This window comes from Ochlerotatus camptorhynchus, unplaced genomic scaffold (assembly GCF_037179485.1).
Source record: "Ochlerotatus camptorhynchus isolate MF236.1 unplaced genomic scaffold, CSIRO-AGI_Acam_v1.1 ptg000434l, whole genome shotgun sequence".
In the NCBI taxonomy this organism is placed as follows: Eukaryota; Metazoa; Arthropoda; class Insecta; order Diptera; family Culicidae; genus Ochlerotatus; species Ochlerotatus camptorhynchus.
Genome location: NW_027040920.1, coordinates 7,051,312 through 7,075,660, shown reverse-complemented (window position 1 = coordinate 7,075,660; position 24,349 = coordinate 7,051,312). Strand labels below are relative to the sequence as shown.

At 45.0% G+C, this 24,349-nt stretch overlaps 1 protein-coding gene across 4 annotated transcripts in view; it reads right to left on the bottom strand.

Moving 5' to 3' along the window:
• Nucleotides 1-1,055: 1,055 nt before the first annotated feature.
• Nucleotides 1,056-24,349, bottom strand: part of dmpd (F-box protein dmpd) — a 339,784-nt gene continuing 316,490 nt past the window's right edge. For all 4 annotated transcript variants that reach the window (XM_065234628.1, XM_065234629.1, XM_065234631.1 and 1 more), the window contains exon 9: nt 1,056-6,920. In XM_065234628.1, the coding sequence (XP_065090700.1) occupies nt 6,102-6,920 (819 nt within the window). In that variant the 3' untranslated portion in view covers nt 1,056-6,101. The remainder of the gene's footprint in view (nt 6,921-24,349) is intronic.

The window sequence follows — 24,349 nt, the reverse complement described above, 5'->3', positions numbered from 1 at the left end:
CAGTTCTGATACTTTCTTTTTGAACTTTGTAACTGAAATTGTAATTCTATATTTGAATGATCTGAAACATGAATTGATAAACTGAAAATTGTTCATATGTTAAGTTTCCCAATGGGGGAAGGGCTGAGGTGTCCGCAGTTAGCGTGTAGTGGTATAATAAGCTACTCGAGTTTAGCGTACACTAGAATAGGGTGTACAGTTAGCGTGTTCCGTTTAATAGAAACACACACGTGTAAAAATGTGTATTCGATTCCGCAGACGAAGGTCTGATCGAAGAGCAAAATAAACTGTCAAGTAACAGGTTGACTTTTATTGGCTCCTAAAATCACGGTCTCACTTTCGGTGTTTCGGTCTGTAACTCGGTGAACAAAGTAAAAACTTAAGCTAAACCTAAAGTTCCAACGTACGGACTTTTCAGTTGGTACACTGGAACTATTTTAAAGAAATGCGATTACATTAGCAAAAATCAGTGTTAAAGAGTGAAGTTATTATTTTGCATTAAATTTTGTTTCAAAAATCGAGATGAAAGGCCATGGGTTTGAAAAACAATATCGTTGTGCTCAGAAAACGAAGCGATATTTTTTTCAAAATTACTGAATTAGTCAAATGAAATGGTAATAATTTTCACAACAAATACTTCTTATGAAATCTGAATTATTTTATAGATCTCCAATATTTTAATAGTATAGGATCTTGAATATTTGCCCAAATCTGAGATACCCAAAATCTCTCCAAGTCCTTCAAACCTGAGTAACGAGTTTGGTTTTATCTTTGTTTTGTAGACCATGACTGGACTTTTAAGAACTCTTTCCCGCCCAGAGTGTTTTTGGTATAATACATTTTAAAAACCAATATCTCGATAATAGAAGACCAGTATAGACTATGTTGCAATATTTTTACAAAAATAGGTTGAAATTTTTTAAAAGTTATAACATGCAAAGTCAAAAAAGGCATGGTGCTCCAGGGGCGGGAAAGGTTTAAGATCGATAGCTCGATACAATTTGAAATGTTGCTTGAGAATCCACCTCCTCCTCCTCTAAAGATCCTGATAAAACTTCCAAGCATGGGATTCCATAATTGTTTACAGATCTAAATGAAATTGAAAATTATCTTAGATTCTAGAAACGTTTACAAATCCAAAGTTTTGAATTGTTTTCACGAATACAGGATCTTACAGTTTTTTTTTAAATGCAAAATAAAAAACCGCTTCAGCAGGCAAGTACAAGCAAACCAAGAATTTATTACAATGAATGTTAGTTCCATTTCCTATCATCCTCTGTTCATGAACATCGCAGCGAATGCTTGAAGTTGACCTTACAGATGATGCAATGATTTTTAATCTTTTCTTATACCGTGTTCTGCATAAGTTTTCACCTATACAAGCAAGCATTTCCCTTGATTTGTATGTAACATCGTAGAACGACTCACACACTTGCCCCAATTCTCTCCAGCAGAAAAAGCAAACGAAGTCGCGTATGCGAGGAAATGAGCGCATGTTGTTTGCTTTTAGCTTATACGTATACCGAAGCAAGGAAAGAGCAGTGAAGAAAGCACAGATCTGATAATCGCAACGTTCGTGGTTCGAGTGCCCAGTTGGCAACCTTTTTTTTCGACATGATAAATTCTCTCACTAGGATACACTCCACATTTTACTTTCTTAATTTTCTTGCATTGGACCGCAGCTCAGTATATCGCATCCTCGGTTCATGTGGTTTTCACTAACGTCCTCCGATGATGAATCCCACATAATTGTAAGTAAATCATACATCCCCCGGTTGTAAATGTAGAATTGCCTTGAATTCCAACAGTATCGTATGCAGCTCCTACACATTTCACAACGACTCCATCGTCCAGCTGTGGTAGTAGCTCATCTCTCTACTATCAGAATGTGCGACGACTACGGACCAGGGTGGATTCATTATTTCTGGCCGCCAGTGAGTGTGATTGTTGATGTTATTGCTCTTCCAGAAAGTTATTTGTATTTTACGGAATAAGATTCCAAGAAGAAGAAGAAGAACAGCAAGGCAGATAATTTTCATACTGGCAGCAGATCTTTGACAGCTGCAATAGAACTCTCTGGTAGTCGCCAGACGGAAATTTTTAGTAAGATCCACAATATTCCCCCGTATTCTGCAAGTCACGTGACTCTCTGTCATAGGTGAGATGACAATTGTGAGGTGACTATCCGTGCAAATCAAATGGAGAGTCACGTGACTCGCAGAATCCCCCTGATTGAGTTATCTGAGACATGGCGCGGTGACTGTTTTGAAATGCCTTTGCTGTAACTGTACTGACCGCAATGCCTCGAATAGTGTAAAACACGTGGTGGCGGTGTCTTGATCTGATTGCTGCTCCAACTCGATTCGTCTTCCATTTCAGATGCTCTGGAACAGCTTTGGTTTGGAAGCACTACCGTAGTGCGTAGCGCCAAGTCGAGTTGTTAGCGTCAGTGTGATCCGCACATCCACAGAAATTTTCGTCGAAAAGATCGTCGGAACGATATCAATAGTATTCAGGACCATGCGAACTCTATCGGTGCTATTGTTTCCAATTTGGTATTAAATGACTATGCTCTGTAGTTTGGAGATTATAACCAGCCTGTGCCTATGGTCCGGTGGAGTAAGTCGGACGATGGGTCTTTTCAGGTTGTGTTTCAAATGGTTTTAACTGCTAGTTCAACGCTTATCGATGATTTCGCTATACATGGCCTCACGTAGATCAACGTTGTATCGAAACGAAGCGCTCGCTTTCTAGACCTTGTTCTAGCTAACGAAACAGCATGCACCGTTTCGGAAGTCATAGAACCTTTGAACTTTTTTGACACAGACCACCCTGCTTTGGACGTCATGATGAATCTCCCAGCGCCGATCGTTCCGAAAATAATCGTACACTGGAATTCCGACAAGTTGACTATGCTGAGATTAGTGCTGCTATGTTTTGTACTGACTGGCGGCCATTAGAATCAGCTGGTTGTGTTGATGATGCCGTTGAATATTTCAACCAAATGATTTGGGACATGATGGTTGATTTTATAACTACTGCCCACGCCACACCAAAGGCACTGAGGTCCAATGATCTGAAACGGTACAGGGCCAAAGCGCTACGAAACATCCCAAGTAACAATTTTGGTTTTATGAGTATTCTGTAGACCATGATTTAGACTTGCAGAATGCTTTAAACTTTCGATAAAACTTGCAATGGTTCTTGTGGAGGAGGTCAAACGCACAATGACTATAGGAAATACAACAGATTCCTGTGTCGACGATATGTATTCCGTAAGCAGAAATCTGAAGCGTTTCTGGTCATTTGTAAACTCAAAGAGAAACGAAGCCGGTTTGTCATTGTCAGTTCATCTCGGTGAATACACTCTCGTTTGCTGCCAAACCCGGATGGCATTCCTCCGTGCGTCCTGAAGTTGTGTTAGGAAACGTAGCCCACTCCCTTGGCGAAATTATTCAATCTGGCATTGCAGGAGAGCAAATTTCCTGAGGCGTGGACATTTTCGTAGTTCACAAGAAAAACAACAAACGGAAAGCCCAGAATTACATCGGTATCTCATCAATATGATGGTGCTCCAAAGTATTCGAGTTCATCATCGGCTCAGCATGAATTCTACCCGAAACGGTCAGTTACGACAAATTTGACCGAATTCGTGTCGCTCTGCGTTCGAACCATGTGTGCATTCTTTTGAGCAAGGTTGAAAAACTTAGACTCTCCGGATCCTTGATTTCTTGCTTCAAATTTTACCTTAGGGACGGTCGTTTTGCATTTTAAGACGGAAGCTTTTCGTTATGACGTATTCACGAACATTTCCATCGCTCTCCTTGGGAGTAATAAGGGACCTATTCTGTTTTCGCTCTTCATCAATGAGCTCTCTTGTCTTCTGCCACACGGATGCCGGCTTCTAGGCTGATGACGTTAGAATGTATCTTCTTTTTTTTCCTTTGGTTTGTTTTTTCCGTCGATCTTGTTTTCCGTGCTGAGCACCAATGCTACCGACGTGCCAGGAAGGCAGCTCCCACACCTGGACCCTACCTATCGACCCATCAACTCATGAACCGGGGACCAACGGCTTTACTTCCCATCCGAAGGAAGGCGTGATCAGAGATGTTATGCCTCAGAACATCCCGGCGGCGCCGACTGGGATTGAACCCAGGCCTGCTGGGGTGAGAGGTATTAGAATGTATCTGATCATCAATTGCATCGCTGATTGCGATGAGTTGCAGCTGCTGGTGGATCGTAACGATTATGGGCAGTTGGCTTTATATTCAAAATCTCTGAAGACTTTCGCGATCCACTATGCTTGCGGGCGCTGTAAAATTCGTTCGTTCGTTCAATTTCGAAGTTAAGTGCTAGCCTCTGGTTCCCATACCAAGCTTGCTTGATTGCTAGACTCGAGAGTGTACAGAGGAAGTTTGTTCGCAACGCGCTCCGTCATCTGCCCTAGCGTGGATCATTATCACTTTCTTGGATGGTGTCAAATGGGACGAAGAAATCGCAACGCGCAAGTGTAGTTTGCTGCAAGGATCATTACCAGTGAAATTGATTCCCCTAAATGACTTCGGTAGCTCTTCTTTTAAACACCCATGAGAGTGATAAGACAACGAAATTTTGTACAGAACTCGTTCCAACGTTGCTGAGAAAAGCGTCGCTTTGAAAAATTCAAATTGTATTCGTAGATTGTTCTGAAGCTTCCTGGACTGGAATCGGAGGCTACCGTGGAAAACTATGCCACTAAAGAAACCCACATCAGGAGTTAATAACATGTCTTCGATTGTTTTTTCAACTGTCTGGAATAGTCCTAGATTTTCATCGCCCATTACACCAAAAACACCTCAACTACAAACCGTCAAAACCCGCTTGTTGTTTTGTTTATTGAAAGTAATTTCCAAAAAATAAGTGTTCCATACTATTCTACCAACGAAACAGTTCCAACTAAAATTCCTTACAACACAAATCTATCCTGCTAAAATCGCACTTTCGAAACCTCGCTCTGTGTTTGTTCTTGGCCAAAACGGAATTCCTGGGTGGGGGGAATAAACGTGTGTTGAAATGGTATCAAGTATAGCCTAAATTATCACTCAGGAGAAATCGACTACCTGTCTGTAATTGTAATTGTTTAGTGAGTTTAGTGAGTGAAACGTAACATGCTAAACGAATATGCGCCGACATCATCCAACACCCATTGCTGATATAATGTTGTACCTCTTCTACTCTGTTGTCGGTTTGCTTGTTGTTGTATGTATGTGTTTTTATTTTCGTGAGTGTGTGAGCGTGTAAATTACAGGTGTGAGTTTTACTTGGTGGCTGTTTCCATTACTCTACTATTGTTACAGGGCTATTGTTTTGTTTTATTGTTGTTGCTGTTAAACGGTGAATTTGTCTTCTGTTTTGATTATTCTATATTGCGACACAAATATGCTGCGGCTGGTAGTTCGGTATTACTGTATAAAGCAAAAGTTATATTATTTTCTGTGTTATTGTTTCCATTATACCATTTATAGGTTCTTCTCTTGTAATTGTTTTTGGTGTGGGTGACATCTTGAGAGATAGTGCAAAGTGGTTTTTATGCTTTTTTGTTTGTTTTGCTTCTATTGATATTGGTTTTGTTTGGTTGTAAATTAAACTATTGTTACACATTGAGACAGCGTTTTGTGCTGCTTTCCGGATATCTATCTTGGTTAGACAAAGAATAACATATGGTAAATAGTGTTTCTGTATGTGGCTGTGTGTGTTTATGTGTGTGTGTGTGTGTAGAATTTGGTAGGGTAGTTGACAATGTTTAGTTTTCTCTCTCTAGAACAGCGTTTTTAATCAAATGCCAAAAGCTGTGAAAGGAAATTGGTTGTTTAGTACGTAAGAAAAGTTTGAAAAAAACCGAAAGGTTATGGAAAGACGGTACAGATTAACTTGAAATATAGACGCGAATGAAACTAATTATATAAAATTAACTAAAAATTGTCATTCGAATTTTTGTTTATCCCATGAAAAAGGGAAGGGAATTTGTTTGTTTTGCTATATATGTTTATGTACCTATAGTCTGCTAGTTCAAATCAACTCTACTACGGTTGAGAAATTGTTCAGATCAATCGCAAATGGATTTATTTCTCCGACTGCTTACTTCTAGTTGCTTTTGTGTTTGTGTTAGCCACATTAGCGCTATTATTGTGGTTAGTGTGTGATCTAGCTTTATTTTGTACTCTTCGAAGTTTCTTATGATTAACACTATCACTACTGCTACCGCTACAGCCAACAGTGGCATTCAGATTAGAGGAAACGTTTGATGATGACGCCACTGTGGACGATGCAGTAGCCAAGGAGGGGGAAAGCAGGTTTGCCTGGGAAAAGTGCGGAGGAGAGGAGCAGGTTGGGGGTATTAGCAAAGGCAACACAGCCGAAGATGACGACGCCGTCGAGGGGTATGAAGGGTGGTGGTGTGGGGACATTGATGACGGTCCAGCCGCCGATGACGATGACGACGAGTACGATGCCACAATAGAGGCCAACGGAGCCGAAGCGAATGGTGGGTTCAGGGGTGATGATGACCCGGAAGCTAGTTCGCTTCCACTGGGGGAAGACGAACCAGCCGAAGCGACATCATCGCTGGCACTTTCGATGCATTCAAACTTCCGTTTTTGGCTCTTGGGCGAACCAATGACGGCTACCACCGAAGGGGGCAGCGGAGACATGGGCTGGGCGTCCAGGTCCAGCAGGACATTCTCGATGTCCTCTCGCAGGTCGGCGGGTTCTTCGGCGATGGCTGGCAGACCAACTTCCTCCGGCCGGACGCCCTGGTTGACCAGTGCCTGAAGGTCTTCCGGGGGCATGGCAACGATGGCTTGACCACAGGCATTGCAGTTTGGCGTGGCCGGACTCTTGGATCGCCAGTACTGCAGTTCGGTTTTGCACTTGTTCAGTTCCTAGAAAAAAAAATAGATGAATTATAGTTTTGGTCTGACCGGTTCGGATCTGAACTTTTCGGCGGTGTTCAATATTATGTATATTCGAACGATAACGGTACAAATCATGAATTGAGAGCGAATTTCAAGTTGTTAAAAATACACCAAAAAGATTGTAAGACTAACGATCCCAAGAAAAAAATCCACGGATGTACCGTTTCCCCGAAAAATTTAGCACCCTTCTTTTTATTCTTCTTCTTCTAGTCTTTGTACGCTTCTGTGTTTTATCGGATCTAAGCTTAGTGATCTAGATCAGAGGTGGCAACAGTACATTTTTTACAAAACCATCGTCCAGAGCAACACAAAACAGCCAGCACACGGGCGGCCGTGTATTTCTACATTAGGGGCTGTTCATAAACTACGTAGACAGTTTAAGGAGGGGGCAATTATCCACGACCCATACAAATTTTAAAATTTTTGTATGGACAATTGTCTACGCATGGGGGGGGGGGTGAAGAAGCACAAAAAAAAAGTCTACGTAGTTAATGAACAGCCCCTTACAAGCAAACGGCGGAGAAAGAGAATAGGAAAAATTTCGTAGCCCATTATTTTTCAAACAGTTTATTGAAATTACATTTTAGCTGCAAGCTTGCGTGTGACAGTAAATTATTATCCCAAGTAACATTGCAAGTTTTATAGTGGTTTTAAAGCATGCTACAAGTCCAAATCTACAGAACCCTCATAAAACCAAAATTGTTACTACTCCCTTATTTACCCATAATTTTAACATCTATCCTTATGAGTGGTTAGTATTCGGTCTTATCTTATAATTCCATGCAATAAACATCAAATAAATGCTATAATTGACCAGAAATCTGCAAAATTCTAGATGACATAACTGCTTCATTGTGCGAAAATGTTCTGTCGCCTGCAGAAACCAGTTTTGAAATGTCATGACATTTTTCCGTTGCCAGTTTGTGTTTGTGTGTCTTCTCTATGATCATTGAGTATCAAATGTTACGAAAAATCTTTGGACTCCAGTACTCGTGCCACCACTGATCTAGATTTACTTCTACAGTTATTAATTGCGAGCTGTCAATGCCAATCAATTTATGATTTCGTATATTGTGTGGCAAGCACAATAATAGGTAATGCCCAAGAAATTCTAACCGCCTTGGATGCTTGGTTATGAATTTTCAAAGTACGTGATGTCCGGGAAAATCCAAAAACTAATTTTTTTCGGAAAAATTAACCCTCCCGAATTTTTTTTATTTATTTTTCGATCACATCCCAAGTAACATTGCATGTTTTATAGAGGTTTTAAAGCTTTCTTCAAGTCTAAATCATGGTCTACAGAACCCTTATAAAACCAAAATTGTTACTTGGGATAAACTTTACTTGTGGTTAAAATTTCATAAACTTGAGACCCTTCGGCTTAAACCTGTACGATACTTCAAAAAATCCCCTATGGTCAGTTGTTTTTCTTATTGGAACAGTTATCACACAGGCTAAAAGCGAAGACAACACATCAAGAAGAGTGGCCACTTCTTCATTTTCTGGTACAACCGTTCTGAGACAGGCACAATCGCGTCATCTGTCGCTCAAAGGTAAATGTTTCCCGTAATGACACGATGCCAGATCCGGCCAAAACAGAGTGTCACCTTCGTAGGACCGGAGGAAGGACGACAGGAAGCGCTTCTGGAGGCATTCTTCTTTATATATTTGGCAGTTCATTCATTCCTTTATTTAACGTCGGTCTCTGTTCCGCAATCTAGTGCCAATCACCGACGGACATCGATTGCCATCCATTGACGGCAATCGAATGTGCAGGAAGGCAGCTTCCACACCTGCGTAGGATATCGCACCCATTCAACACACATGGGCCGGGACCAACGGCTTTACTTCCCTTCCGAAGGAAGACGTGACCAGAGATTTTTATGCCTCAGAAAAATCCCACCGACCTCGGCTTATCGGTTCGGTTAGGCGCCTTCCTTACCATGAAGACACGAAGTCCGGCCCGCTTCATTGTCTGCTGGACGAACCAGATGGAAGAATTTACCTTCAGGGTCCACAATCGAAAGGTTCGGATTGCGCTTGAAGTAATCCCTCACCTTCCTTGCGTTCACGGGGTCGGTCGTCTTCGTTTTTTTTCCGCTGTCATTAAATAGGTTCAGTTTTCTTGGACATTAAGGGGGCTTTTGATTCTGTTTGTATCGATGTCCTTTCGGATAAACTCCACGATAGTGGGCTTTCACCAATTATGAACAACTATTTGAGCAACTTGTTGTCTGAGAAATATATGAGCTTTTCTCATGGAAACTCGACAACTTCACGAATTAGTTACATGGGTCTCCCCCAGGGCTCATGTTTAAGCCCCCTTCTTTATAATTTTTATGTCTTGATGAAAATTGCTCGCTAAAGCAGCTTGCAGATGACGGCGTTGTGTCCGTTATAGGGCCAAGTGCACCGGACCTGCAAGGACCATTGCAAGATACCTTAGACAATTTGTCTACTAGGGCTATGAAGCTGGGTATCGAATTCTCTCCGGAGAAAACTGAGTGGGTTGTTTTTCTAGGAAGCATCATCCTGCACAGTTACAGCTTCAGCTAATGGGTAAAACAATCACTCAAAGTATTTCTTTCAAGTATTTAGGTGTCTGGTTCGATTCCAAATGCACATGGGAAAAACATATTGCGTATCTGAAACAAAAATGCCAGCAAAGAATTAATTTTCTTCGTACAATTACTGGAACTTGGTGGGGAGCATACCCAGAAGATCTGATCAGGTTGTATCGAACAACCATCTTGTCGGTTCTAGAGTACGGTAGCTTCTGCTTTCAATCCGCGGCAAAAACACACATCCTGAAGCTACAACGGGTTCAATACCGTTGCCTCCCAATCGCGCTTGGCTGTATTCACTAGACGCATACGATGAGCCTCGAAGTACTCGCGGGTGTTCTCCCACTGACAGATCGTTTCGCGGTACTGTCCTTCCGGTTTCTTATGCGTTGTGAAGTAATGAACCCATTGGTAATAGAAAACTTTGAGAAGCTACTCGACAGAAATCCTCAAACAAGATTCATGAGTCTCTATTACGAGTACATGACGCTGGAGGTTGGTCCTTCTTCTTTAATCTCCAATCTTGATTGCTTTCAAGCCTTCTATAGTTCCTCTGTAAATTTTGATCTGACCATGATGCAAAAAATCCATGGAATACCAGATCACCATCGGTCGATGGTTGTTCCCTCAATTTTTGCAATCAAGTACCACCATTTAAGTAACGATAGCGCCTCCTATAAACTGCAAAAACCATGCTCCGTATACGTTGCGGAACTCGCAGCTAAATTTTACGTAGTAGAGCGAGTTGCCTCACTACCTTCTGACCATTATTTCATTTTTACGGATAGCCTTAGCTCATTGGAGGCTATTCGTTCAATGAGGCCGATGAAGCACTCCTCGTATTTCCTGCCTGAAATACGATCTAAACTGAGTGCTTTATCCAACTGCTCCTATACTACCACTTTGGCTTGGGTCCCATCTCGTTGCTCAATTCCGGGTAATGACAAAGTGGACTCGTTGGCTAAGGTGGGCGCTATGGAAGGCGATATTTTTGAGCGACAAATCGCCTTCAACGAATTTGTCTCCATTGCTCGTCAGCAAGTCCTCATCAGTTGGCAACAAAAATGGAATGATGGTGAATTGGGAAGATGGTTACATTCTATTCTCTCACAGGTGTCGAACAAACCATGGTTCAAAGGGTTGGACCTTAATGGCTTATGTCCAATCACTGTTCGTTAGACTCACACTTCTATTGAATTGGGCTATCAGGTAGCAATTTATGTGCGAGTGGCAGTGGTTATCATGATATCGAGCATGTTGTTTGGTCATGTATCTTACACCGTGTTGTCAGATCTGAGTTATCCACATCTCTCAAGGCCCGAGGAAAACAACCCGCGATACCCGTTAGAGATGTCTTGGCGAGCCGAGATCTCGACTATTTGAATTTAATTTATGTGTTTTCAAAACGGATAGATCTGAGGATTTAGTAGTTAGTGTCATCTTGTGTTCCCCCAAGTTGTTAGCTGCCCATAGCCCCCATGTTCGTCTTTTTCATCAGAGTGTCGCTTATTTCGAGATCAAGGGCACATTGCTCTCCAAACCTTGTGTTCTCAATCCCTACCCTGCCATCCATTTGTTACAATTTGTTACCCCTAAACCTCGAGATAGCCGCGAGTAATCGGCCCTCACTTTACTAACGTTAGTTTTAAGTAATTTTGTAATTTTGTAATCTAAACAATGAATATCGGTTCCGCAAAGCTACAGCAAATGAACCTAGAAAAATAAACGAATTATAAAAAAAGAAAAGAAAGTTTGCTGAAGACACTGACTTCCTATCTACTTTTTTAGAGTAATGTACGCGATGAACGCTTCCAATAGGAAAACGAACGACGTCATCGAATGGCGCATCCTGATTGGCTGACGCAGCCGATGAAAGAGTATAAAAGTAAACAACATTGTATTTCATGTTTCATCATTCGCTGCCAGACTGTTGAGCAGTTCAGTCGATTTGAATTCTCTCTAGTTTCGTTCGTTCGTTCGCAAGTCGAATTAGCTCCGCGTTGTATAGTGACGCTCTCGCTGACCCAACCATGGGTAAGAAATCGCGCGGTAACGCGAGTGCCGGATTACCGGGAAAACAGACTCTCCCAGGAGACGGCGCGACCACCGAGCCAGCTCAGAAGAAGCAGAAGAAAACCCCATTGCCCGTCCCGACAGGCGTTGCGGACCCGCAGCCGGGGCCTCCCGGAACTAAACGACCCAGACCTGAAGACATCAGCGCCACCGCATCGGCAGCAAAAAAGCTGCTGAGCAACAATCCGTTCTCCGCCCTGCAGAACGGAGCCCAGCCGCAGTCGGACCCTGAGACGGTGCCTAAAAAAGTTAAGTTGCCACCCTTCTATGTGAAGGGCTTCCCTCCCGGGCTATGGGAGCAGCTGGATTTCTACATTAAGCAGGGCCTTCGCTGCACCATTCAACGGTGCACGGAAGGCTACAAACTGATGGTTTCGGCCGAAAATCACTACAACGCAGTCCAGGCCCTCTTGGATAGGATGAAGCTGGAGTACTTCTCCCACGACGTCGAGGCCACCAAGCCGCTGAAAGTGGTGCTGCGCGGGCTCCACGACATGGACACCACCACCTTAATGGACGAGATTAAGGCGAACGGCCTCAAGCCGGTCGAAATCCACAAGATGACCCGCAGCAAGGCCATCAAGTATCGTGACCAGCTCTACTTGGTCCATCTGCAGAAGAACTCCACAACCGTGAAGGATCTCCATACGACACGCACACTGTTCCACATCGTAGTGAAGTGGGAGCGGTATAAGCCAACCCACCGTGGCGTCACTCAGTGCTCGAACTGCCTATTGTTCGGGCACGGCACCAGGAACTGCCGCATGGCCAGCCGCTGCATCAAATGCGGCAAAAACCACAAGATCGACGACTGCGACAGCATCGAGGAAGCCGCTCCCACATGCGCCAACTGCGGTGCTGCCCACAAGGCCACGAGTAAGGCCTGTCCGAAGCGGGCCGAATACGCCGAGATCCGGAAGAAGGCCTCGTCCAACAACCAGCCCGGTCGCAAGAAGGTCCCGGAAAACAACGCGCAGAACTTTCCTCCGTTATCACCGGTCCAACCACGGCCAATTCCAGTGTTGGCGCCGCTCCCGCTCAACCAACAGTTGGCTGCTGCCCAGTCGGCTGCCGCTGCAGTACCCAGTCAAGCCTCCGGCCCATCGACGGATCCCCCTGCTCCGGGATTGGCCGGTACAACCGGTGAAGCTACAGACGATTCTCCGCTGTCAACGGATGAGATCGTCACACTGTTGGCCCAGGCCATCATCATCAAGCGCACCTGCGCAACAAGAACACAACAGCTCCAAGCTATCATCTCCTTCGTCGCTAATTATGGACCGTGAACCCATAAAGATCGCCAACTGGAACGCTCGCTCCGTAGGGGCGAAAAACATTGAGCTTGCAGACTTCCTCCGCAAGCACGACATCGACGTGGGCCTTCTCACCGAGACCCACCTCAAGACCGGTGACAGCTTCTGGCTGCCCGACCACAGCATTGTCCGGCTTGATCGCACCAGCTCCAGGGGGGGCGGTGTCGCGGTCATCACCAAGAAAGGCATCAAGTACTGCACCCTACCCCACTACCGCACTTCCATCATCGAGGCCGTCGGCGTTGAGGTGGAAACATCGACCGGAAACGTCCGGTTCATCGTTGTCTACTGCCCCCGGCAATGTACCGTTAGCAATGGTACAGCACAGCAGTTCAAGAACGACCTTGCCATCATAACCCACACCAATGCCCGCTTTGTAATCGGAGGGGACCTGAACGCCCGGCACGAGGCCTGGCGGAACTACCAGCAGAACCAGAACGGCCGCCTGCTATTCGACCATTCCCAGCATGGTCTCTATTCCGTCTGGTTTCCGGACGAACCAACCTTCACATCACCGACGGGCAACCCATCGACGCTGGACCTGTTCTTGGCAAACACCAGATTAGCCAAGCCGGTTGCCGTCAACGACCTGAGTTCGGACCACCAACCGGTGCTGACCGAGCTGGGCTACAACGTGGCCCCTGCACCGTGCCAGCGGAAGGACTACCATCGAGTCAACTGGGTCCAGTTTCGACGCGTGGTCGACCGCCACATTGACGACAACCCACCGCTCGACACAGTGGATGACATCGACCGGGCCCTGGAGGGTCTCCATCAAGCCATATCCGTGGCTGACGAAGAGTGCGTTCGACGAGTTCCTGTGAGGGGTAAGTTTCAAGCAATTGATTCCCACACCAAACTCTTGATTCGGCTCAGAAATGTTCGTAGACGCCAGTTTCAGCGGACTGGGGATCTGCAGCGTAAATACGAAATGGTCGATCTGAATCGGCAGATCGCTTCCAGAATGGTCTCAATCCGGAACGAGAGTTTCGGGCGGCTCGTTCAGAACCTGGACGACCGTTCCAGACCATTCTGGAAGGTTGCCAAGGTGCTGAAGTCTCACCCCAAGCCCATTCCACCACTTAGAGTCAATGACGAACGGCTTATCACCAACGAAGAGAAGGCCAATGCGATTGGGGAGCACATTGCCCAGTCGCATCTGCTTGGCTCTAAAATCCCAAGTCCACTCGAGAACCAGGTTGCGCAGTGCGTCCTGACGTTAGATGCCTCCCCTTGTGCCGTCCCTCCAGAAGAACGGATTACAGAGGAACAAATTTGCTCAGCGCTGAAATACAGTAAGAACATGAAGGCTCCCGGGTTTGACGGAATATTCAACCTAGCGTTGAAAAATCTCAGCCCGAGGGTGCACTCGCTGCTAGCTGCCACCTTCAACAGATGCTTGGAGCTGCACTACTTTCCAAGCATCTGGAAGGTGGCAAAAATCATCCCGATCCGCAAACCTGTTAAAGACCCTTCACTACCGTCAAGCTACAGACCGATTAGCCTGCTCTCAGCGCTGAGCAAGCTGTTCGAAAAATTGATCCTCAGCCGACTAAACAAGTTTGTGGAGGAACATGACATTCTTCTTCCGGAACAGTTCGGGTTCCGTAAGGGGCATTCCACCAATCATCAGCTAGTGCGGGTGATGAATAACATCCGGAGTAACAAAGCTGTATCCAAGTCCACAGCCATGGCCTTGTTAGACGTCGAAAAGGCGTTTGACAATGTCTGGCACGACGGACTTATATACAAGCTTTGTAACTCCAACTTTCCACCATACCTTGTGAAAATCACCCGTAACTATCTCCAGCAAAGGTCGTTCAGGGTGTCGTTGAATAGTTCCCTTTCGGGACAATTTCCGATCCCAGCAGGTGTTCCGCAAGGGAGTCTGCTGGGACCACTGCTTTACAGCATCTACACGTCGGACATCCCTCCTCTAGGAGACGGTTGCGTGTTCTTTCTGTTTGCAGATGACACCGCGATAGCTGTCAAGGGTAGGATGCCTCGTGAAATTACGAACAAGCTCCAACGATGCCTTGACACCTTTACTGATTATGCCACCACGTGGAAAATCAAAATCAACGCCTCGAAAACCCAAGCGATCATGTTCCTTCACAGACAATCATTAAAACTTAAACCGTCTCCCTCCTGTACCGTAATAATGGATGGTACAAGGGTCGAGTGGTCCACTGATGTTACTTATCTCGGGATGTTGTTCGATGAGAAGCTCCTGTTCCGCTCGCACATAGAGAAAACCCTAGTTAAGTGCTCCTCCTTGGTTAGGTGTTTGTATCCGCTCATTTGCCGCAGATCCCGCCTCTCAAGGCAAAACAAACTGGCTGTTTACAAACAGATCATAGCCCCCGCGATCTTCTATGCCGCCCCGGTGTGGGAATCGTGCGCTCAGACCCACAGGAACAAAATCCAGGTTGCACAGAATAGAGTGTTGAGGATGATCCTAGATCGTCCATTCGACACAAGAATAGCAGACCTCCATCAAGAGGCAGAAATTCCCAAAGTAGATTCCAAAATTGATGATATGACAACTAAATTTATTCAAAAATGCAATCTTTCTGAACATGCTTTAATAAGCAATTTGTACATAGTAGGTTAAGTGTATATAGTAGAGTAGGTTAGTTTTAAGCTGTAAATAGTAGTATTAAGTAGTTTCTCTTCAAATTCTAAAAACAAAACAAACCAATCCCACCAAGGTGGTCGACCGTGTACTAAGTCTAGGACTAATTCTGTAAAACAAATTTTGAATTTTGCCCATACCTAAAGATGAAGAAAGCAATTAAATCACTTAGTAAAAATTTATATGGTAATCGTCCAAGTTAAACTAAAATAAAGATCATTTAAACTAAAAAAAAAAAAAAAATTTCATGTTTCATTCTGTATCCTGCATTTAACCATTGAAGAGGAAGCAGCGAATAAATAAAGGTAGAATTGAGAACAGTGTCTCATTCTTTTCGTCCGAGAACGGAGATTTCCCGAGCATTCGTGCTTCGTCCAGTTCCTGTTCGTTCATCCACTGGTTGCATGTGGTGATCGATTCATCCTCCATAAGTTCCACCTAGTGGACACTTTTAAAAGAGTTGAACTTTCCTGTTTCCCTGCTCATCAGAGCCTTGTGTTCGGCAGTTTTGCCGTGGTCCTTCGAGAGAGAGAGAGAGAGAGAGATTCACTTCGCTGGTGGCTGTAGTGGTTACAGCTGTTGGCAGCTCAACGACTGGTGGCTGAAGAGTTATCAGCGACCCATCGTTCCTACGCTGTCCGCTGTGGTGTGCGCAGCCAACGGTGCATCGTCCCTTCGCTGGTAGCTGTGGTGTGCACAGCTGTCAGTGGCTCATCGTCCCACTACTGGTGGCTGTGAGGTGCACAGCTGTCGGTGGCTTGATCACGAGTTGTGTCGTGGTCCTTCGTTCGAGAGAGGCAGCCCGTCGCTGGTGGCTGTAGCGTGTACAGCCAACGGTGACTCTTCGATCCCTACGCTGGTGGCTGTGAAGTGCATAGCTGTCGGTGGCTCGATCACAAGGTAGGTTTTCGTCTGTGCTGTTGTGGTAAGGGCAATGATCTACCCCAAGAGAGATTGAGTACATAACATTTGGTCCTTCGAGCCGGATATCAACCGGTGTGATACGTCCATCCGCGAATATTCGTGACCCTTCCTTCCAACGAGTTTGTGCCCGAATGAGTGAAAAGTGTTTGAAACCTACGATCGTAGTACAGTAGTACCCTTAAAAACTGTGAGTTGAGAGTGAATTGTAGTGAAAAGTGTAATCATGACGAAATTGAAGCAATTAATTCATCAACGAGGACAAGTAAAGGCGCGAGTGACAATGATCGTCCAGAAGCTAAACGAAGCTATGGATGAACCTGAAACAGCGAGCCTTTCCCAGTTGAAGGCTTATGAGAAGAAATTGGAACTACATTATTCGGAGTATGCGGTGAAGCATGACTTGATCGTGGCTCAGTGTACTAGTGAAAACATGGAGGATCAGGACAATAAGTTGGACGAGTTCGACGAGCTGCACACGGAGGCGTTAGTGAAGCTGAATCAACTGTTGGAGCTACTTCGTGCTGATCCACAACCTAATAATGGAGTTCCTCAAGTGATTGTGACTCAGTAACCTCTGAAGACGCCGATCCCAACCTTCGATGGGAAGTACGAAGGTTGGCCAAAATTCAAAGCTCTCTTCAATGACTTGATCCGAAAGTGTGGCGACTCCGATGCAACTAAATTGCAATACCTGGACAAGGCGCTGATCGGTGAAGCTTCCGGTATCCTTAATGCCAGAATTATCAACGACAACAACTATCAGCAAGCATGGGAGTTGTTAGAGGAGCGCTTTGAAAATCCGAGAGTGATTATTGACACCCATATTTCCGGTTTATTGTCGATGAAACCGATAACCAAACAAAGCTTCAAGGAGCTAAGAAACCTTATCGATACTTGCAATCGCCACGTGGAAGGATTGCGGTTCATGGAGCAGGAGGTTGTTGGAACAGCCGGTCTAATCGTGGTGAAGCTACTTACAATGTGCCTTGATGGAGAAACGCGGAAGCAGTGGGAGCTCACCATGGAGCACGGAGAACTTCCTGACCTCGAAGAATCCATGAAGTTCCTAAGAAGTTATTGCCAGGTACTTGAGAGATGTGAAGTAGACAAGGCGTCCTCAGCTAAGGCAGCTGTTAAGCCTCCTATGATGGGGAAAACCAGCTCATCGCAAAGAACCTCCAATCCAGCAACATCCAGTTCACCGGAGAATGTGTGTGAAATATGCGCGGGTCAACACTGCAATTACAAGTGTCCTTCTTTCTTGAGCATGAGTGTTGATCAGCGTGTTACCAAGGTGAAGCAAATCGGACTATGTTTCAACTGCCTTAGGAAAGGCCATCAAATCAGGGCTTGTCCATCAGATAAGTCATGCTCGAGGTGTTCCAAAAAGCATCATACCATGTTGCACTTCGAGCAGGTATCCCAAGCTGAGCCGAAGCAGAAAACTCCAGGTGGAACATCCAAGCCGCAGGAGATGCAGACAGCAGCAGCTGTTCCTGAGGATCCTGTGTCTACAGCCTGTTCCAGTATGCAACAACGAGCGAAACAAGTGTTTTTGATGACCGCATTGGTGAATGTTACGTCAAAGAGTGGAAGGAACTTCAAGTTGCGTGCTCTCTTCGATTCAGGGTCTCAGATCAACCTGGTTTCTGAATCTGCTGTAAAACTGCTAGCGCTTCCGAAGTATCCTGCCAACGTGCCAGTCGTAGGAGTGGGTGGCGCCAGATCTCAAATTCGTCATCGTGTGATCCTGAAGTGTTTCTCCGACTACACCGATTTCCAAAGTGACATGGACTGTTTGGTGACAGCTAGAGTGACAGGAAAGATTCCATCTGTTCCAGTTGACATCTCGGAGTGGAAGTTCCCGAGTGGTATTGTGTTGGCCGATCCAAGCTTCAACGAACCGAGAGAAGTGGACCTACTGATCGGTGCCGAGCTGTTTTTCAAAATCCTGAAACAAGCTCAGCTGAAACTCTCTGATAATCTACCCGTACTGTACGAGACTCAGTTCGGATGGGTTATTGCCGGTGCTTTAGAAGAGTCCGAGGAGGAAGTCGTCAACGTGCTGTGCGCCACAAATGAGGATCTGTTGCTGAAGAGCATTCAGAGGTTTTTCGAGCAAGAAGAACTTCCAGAAGAAAAAGTCCTGACGAATGAAGAGCAAGCGATAGAAGATCACTTCTGCAAAACTTATCGACGAGATGAGGATGGCCGATTCGTGGTTAAACTACCGTTCCGTGAGTCCATCAATGAACTAGGAAACTCCCGATCATTAGCGTTGAAGAGGTTCCTGTCAATTGAGAAACATCTAACCAATAAACCCGAGATGAAAGAGATGTACCAAGAGTTTATGCAGGAGTACAAGGACCTTGGTCATTGCCACGAGATCCGTGAGGAAGACGATCCGCCTGGCCAACAGAGCTACTATTTGCCTCATCATGCTGTACTTAAACCTACAAGTACCAGCACAAAGTTACGTGTTGTATTTGACGCCAAGGTGAAGTCTAACGGATTATCCCTCAACGAAGTTCTGATGATTGGACCGAAGATTCAGAACGATCTGTTTACAATCCAATTACGTTTCCGGATGCACATATATGCATTTTCTGGAGACGTTGAGAAAATGTTCAGGCAAGTGAAACTTGATCCAAGACAGACACATTACCACAGAACTTTCTGGCGTGACCAACCGATGGACCCGATAAAAGTGATGGAGTTGTTAACGGTGACCTACGGGACGTCTCCTGCATCGTTTTTGGCAGTGAGGTCCATGGTTCAACTAGCGAGAGAGGAAAAAGCCAACTTTCCTGCAGCTGCAGAGGCGATATTAGAGGACTGCTACATGGACGATATATTGAGTGGTGCCCCAACACTTGCATCCGCGAAGCAACTGCGAAGTGATATCGAGGAGCTTATGATGAAAGGAAAATTTCCTATCCGAAAATGGTGTACCAACGACGACGAAATTCTTGAAGGTGTTCCGGATCAAGACCGTGAAAAGCTAGTTCGAATAGGAGATTCTGGTACCAACGAAGCGATTCGAGCTTTAGGTGTTCTGTGGGACCCAAGATGTGATCAGTTCCTGTTTTGGAGAAGCCCGGAAGTGATGCAACCGGATGTGAAGGTGACTAAAAGGTATGTTCTTTCTCAAATCGCCAAACTGTTTGATCCCCTTGGCCTCATATCACCTGTGATCGTTTTGGCTAAGTCCATCATGCAGCAATTGTGGGCTGATGGTCTGGGATGGGACGAGACCCTAGAGGGCGAGTTGTTGAGTAGATGGGTGACCTTACATCAGTCATTGGTACAACTGAACGAGATACGAATACCGAGATGTGTTATGGCTCCTGGAGCTCAACGTATTGAGATTCACGGCTTCTCTGATGCGTCGTGTACTGCTTATGGTGCTTGTATTTATTTGCGTTGTGTTCAGGAGAACGGGGCAGTGTCAGTTAGGCTGCTTTGCAGTAAGTCAAGGATTGCCCCTCTGCGTCGTCTCACAATACCTAGATTAGAGCTGTGTGCCGCTGTGGTATTGGCCAAACTGGTTAGTGTAGTGATCCCTATTCTGAAAACCGAATTCCACGATATCAAGCTGTGGTCTGATAGCCAAATTGTGCTGGCATGGATAAAGAAGAATCCGGATCAACTTCAAGTCTACGTCAGAAACCGAGTTTTGGATATTAACAAACTGACTAGTGCCTACGAGTGGAAGTACGTCAGGTCCGAGAATAATCCTGCGGATTTGGTGTCCAGAGGGTGTTACCCTGGTGTGTTGCATCGTTCTGATATGTGGTGGAATGGTCCACTATTTCTGCAAGATGTTAACTACGATATCCAGGAGACTCCGGTGATTCAAGATGAAGAGTTACCAGAAATGCGACAAGTTCAAGTGTGTAACCCAGCGGTCGATGTTGAAGACGATCCGGTATTCGAGCGGTGCGGATCGTTTTCCAATCTGCAACGTGTATTGGCGCAGGTGGTGAGATTCACTCGACTGATACGAATGAAAAAGGAGGATCGTAAACATGCAAGATACATTTCTGTGCAAGACATGCGGAAGGCATTGGATTACATAGTAAGGATTTTGCAGAGGACCGGATTGAACGAGGAGATCCAGTGTGTTCAGCGTAAGGAGTTGCCGAAGCGATTGGCGAATCTTCAACCATTCCTGGACGAAGAAGGTTTCCTTCGCGTCGGCGGGCGTCTACAAAACTCTAAATTACCGTATGACGCCAAGCACCAATTACTTCTTCCACGCAATCACCGAGTGACGGAAATGTTGATTCGTCAATATCACGAGGAGAGACTGCATGAAGGGCCATCCGGTTTGCTGGCAGCAATAAGGCAGAAGTACTGGTTGGTAAATGCTCGATCTGCCATCCGGAAAGTGACTCGAAGCTGCGTAAAGTGTTTCAGGACTAAGCCGAGAGGAATTCAGCCCTTAATGGGAAATTTGCCGGAGGAGCGTGTGAATGTAGCAGCAGCGTTCGAACTCACTGGTGTGGATTACGCCGGCCCAGTGATTGTGAAAGAAGGAAGGTATAAGCCGAAACACGTAAAGGCATACATTGCACTGTTTGTCTGCCTAACAACGAAATCGATTCACCTTGAATTGGTTTCGGATTTGACAACCGAAGCTTTTCTCGCCGCTTTAGATCGTTTTATCAACCGTCGTGGAATGGTTCGTAAAATTATGTCAGATAACGCGACCAATTTTATTGGTGCTTCGAAAGAACTCCACAAATTGTACTTGATGTTCCGTGACGAGACCGCAAGAACGAAGATCAACGATTTTCTGCTCAAACGAGAGGTTGAGTGGGAATTCATTCCGCCTAGATCACCCAACTTTGGGGGTTTGTGGGAGGCAGGAGTAAAGGTTGTCAAGTCCCACATATATCGGACTTTGGGCAACGCAATTTTGACGTTTGAGGAGTTCGGAACAGTATTGACCCACATCGAAGCCATAGTGAATTCCCGACCCTTGTATGCACTGTCTGAGGACCCGAACGAGCCGCTTCCGATAACACCTGCTCATTTGATGATTGGAAGACCATTGGAACCGATTTTGAAGCCGTCGTACTCCGATGTAGCAGTGAACCGTCTGTCTCGCTATCAGTATATGAACAATTTGCGTGATCGGTTTTGGGCAAAGTGGTCGCATGATTATCTATCAACGCTTCAATCGAGGGCAAAGTGGACAAAAAGTGAACCGAATGTGAAAATGGGTACTATTGTGCTACTGATGGAAGACAATCTACCAGTTCAGTCATGGAGGTTGGGTCAAATTGTTGCACTTTACCCGGGAAGGGATGACGTGATCAGAGTCGCCGACGTGAAGACTGCAACGGGAGTATTCCGGCGCTCCATTCGGAAGTTGGCACCTCTTCCTATTGCCGACAACGACCAATCGAAGATTTCCGCTTTTGGAATGGTATTCCAACCGGCGGGAGTATGTACGCGATGAACGCTTCCAATAGGAAAACGAACGACGTCATCGAATGGCGCATCCTGATTGGCTGACGCAGCCGATGAAAGAGTATAAAAGTAAACAACATTGTATTTCATGTTTCATTCTGTATCCTGCATTTAACCATTGAAGAGGAAGCAGCGAATAAATAAAGGTAGAATTGAGAACAGTGTCTCATTCTTTTCGTCCGAGAACGGAGATTTCCCGAGCATTCGTGCTTCGTCCAGTTCCTGTTCGTTCATCCACTGGTTGCATGTGGTGATCGATTCATCCTCCATAAGTTCCACCTAGTGGACACTTTTAAAAGAGTTGAACTTTCCTGTTTCCCTGCTCATCAGAGCCTTGTGTTCGGCAGTTTTGCCGTGGTCCTTCGAGAGAGAGAGAGAGAGAGAGATTCACTTCGCTGGTGGCTGTAGTGGTTACAGCTGTTGGCAGCTCAACGACTGGTGGCTGAAGAGTTATCAGCGACCCATCATTCCTACGCTGTCCGCTGTGGTGTGCGCAGCCAACGGTGCATCGTCCCTTCGCTGGTAGCTGTGGTGTGCACAGCTGTCAGTGGCTCATCGTCCCACTACTGGTGGCTGTGAGGTGCACAGCTGTCGGTGGCTTGATCACGAGTTGTGTCGTGGTCCTTCGTTCGAGAGAGGCAGCCCGTCGCTGGTGGCTGTAGCGTGTACAGCCAACGGTGACTCTTCGATCCCTACGCTGGTGGCTGTGAAGTGCATAGCTGTCGGTGGCTCGATCACAAGGTAGGTTTTCGTCTGTGCTGTTGTGGTAAGGGCAATGATCTACCCCAAGAGAGATTGAGTACATAACAAGTAAGTTAAAATGTTTTTTTCAAAAATGACCCCCAGTGCACAGTGTTGCTTTTTGCCGTTTTCGTGCGCTTATATGTTAATCCACTTCTTTTGATGTAGACGGTTTGGTGATTAATCTACCTAAAAGTGAGATCAAAATTTTTTTTTTATCTGATTCAGATAGAGACTTAACGTCTTCAATAAAGTTGTAGCAAATATTATTTTAAGCAACTTTGCTGAACATCTAAAATTTCTAGCTCTTATAAATTGCGAGATAAGTATTATTTTTTGTGAAAGGCACCTTTAAATCATGTTTTTTAGTATAACTGATTTTCTAGGCATCCTACAATTTTGGTTTCTTCTACAACTATATTTTGCATGTTTAAACACATGCTTTTGCAGAACATTGTAACTAATTATCTCTTGAAACAAAAAAGTTATTCTTAAATATTCGATATTTTTAGGGGTATTTGCTTCTCAAATAACTATTTTCGGCGCAAATTGGCGCAAAATTCTAGGAAGGATTCTAAACCTATACTTATTTTACTGTCGAAAAATTATAAAAACATGTGGCAGCACGCGATCTTTTAGGTGTTTTTTTAATAACTAAAAAACTCCTGCAAATGTCTAATTTTTGAATACATATTTTAATTTTAAGAGATATCATGTTACAATGTTCAGCAAAAATATTTATTTTTGTACGGCAAACAACTCTGTAGAATATGTTAAATATATTGAAAATCTACGAAAAAAAGTTACACGTAATACAATTATTTGAAAGAGTATTAAATTTAGCTTTATTTTGAGTAAAGGGCGAACACAAAATTATTGCGACACATTCAACAGGGCATAACTTTTTAACCATTGGGTAAAAATCAACCAAATTTTGCACACTTTCTCATTGATGTGTATTGTGTACATGCTGTCAAACTCGAAGTCGTGTTTTTCGATTCAACGAAAATGGAGGTGAACCAACGCGAGTTGAGAGAACAAATTCTTTCCAAACACCTGGAATTTCCTGACCTGTTGCACCGGCAGTTGGGAAAAATGTTGAACATTCACCATTCAACCGTCTCCAGAGTGTTGAAGCGGTTCCAGGAGCGGTTGACGTTGGACCACGGCAAAGGAGCTGGAAGAAAACCGGGACCGGAGAACAAAAAGACGGAGGGAAAGGTGAAGCGGATGATTAAAGCAAATCCCAACGTCTCAAGCCGTGATTTGGCTAAAAAGATCGGCATGTCGCAGAGCTACGTCCAGAATGCAAAGAAGAGAGCTGGACTACATACATACAAGGTACAGAACTTCCCAAACCGCGATTAGCGGCAACAATCGACGGCTAAAACTCGGGCACGGAAGCTCTACGAGAAGATGCTGACAAAATATGGCTGCTGTGTGATGGGCGACGAAACGTATATAAAAGCCGATTTTAAGCAAATTCCGGGGTTGGAGTTTTTCACCGGCAAGAGCAAGTTCGATGTGGACGACAAATTTAAGAAGAAGAAAATGTCGAAGTTCGCCTCCAAATATCTCATTTGGCAGGCCATCTGCTCTTGCGGACTGAGGAGTGAGCCTTTCGTGACAAAGGGCACAGTAAATGGCGAGATCTACAAATCTGAGTGC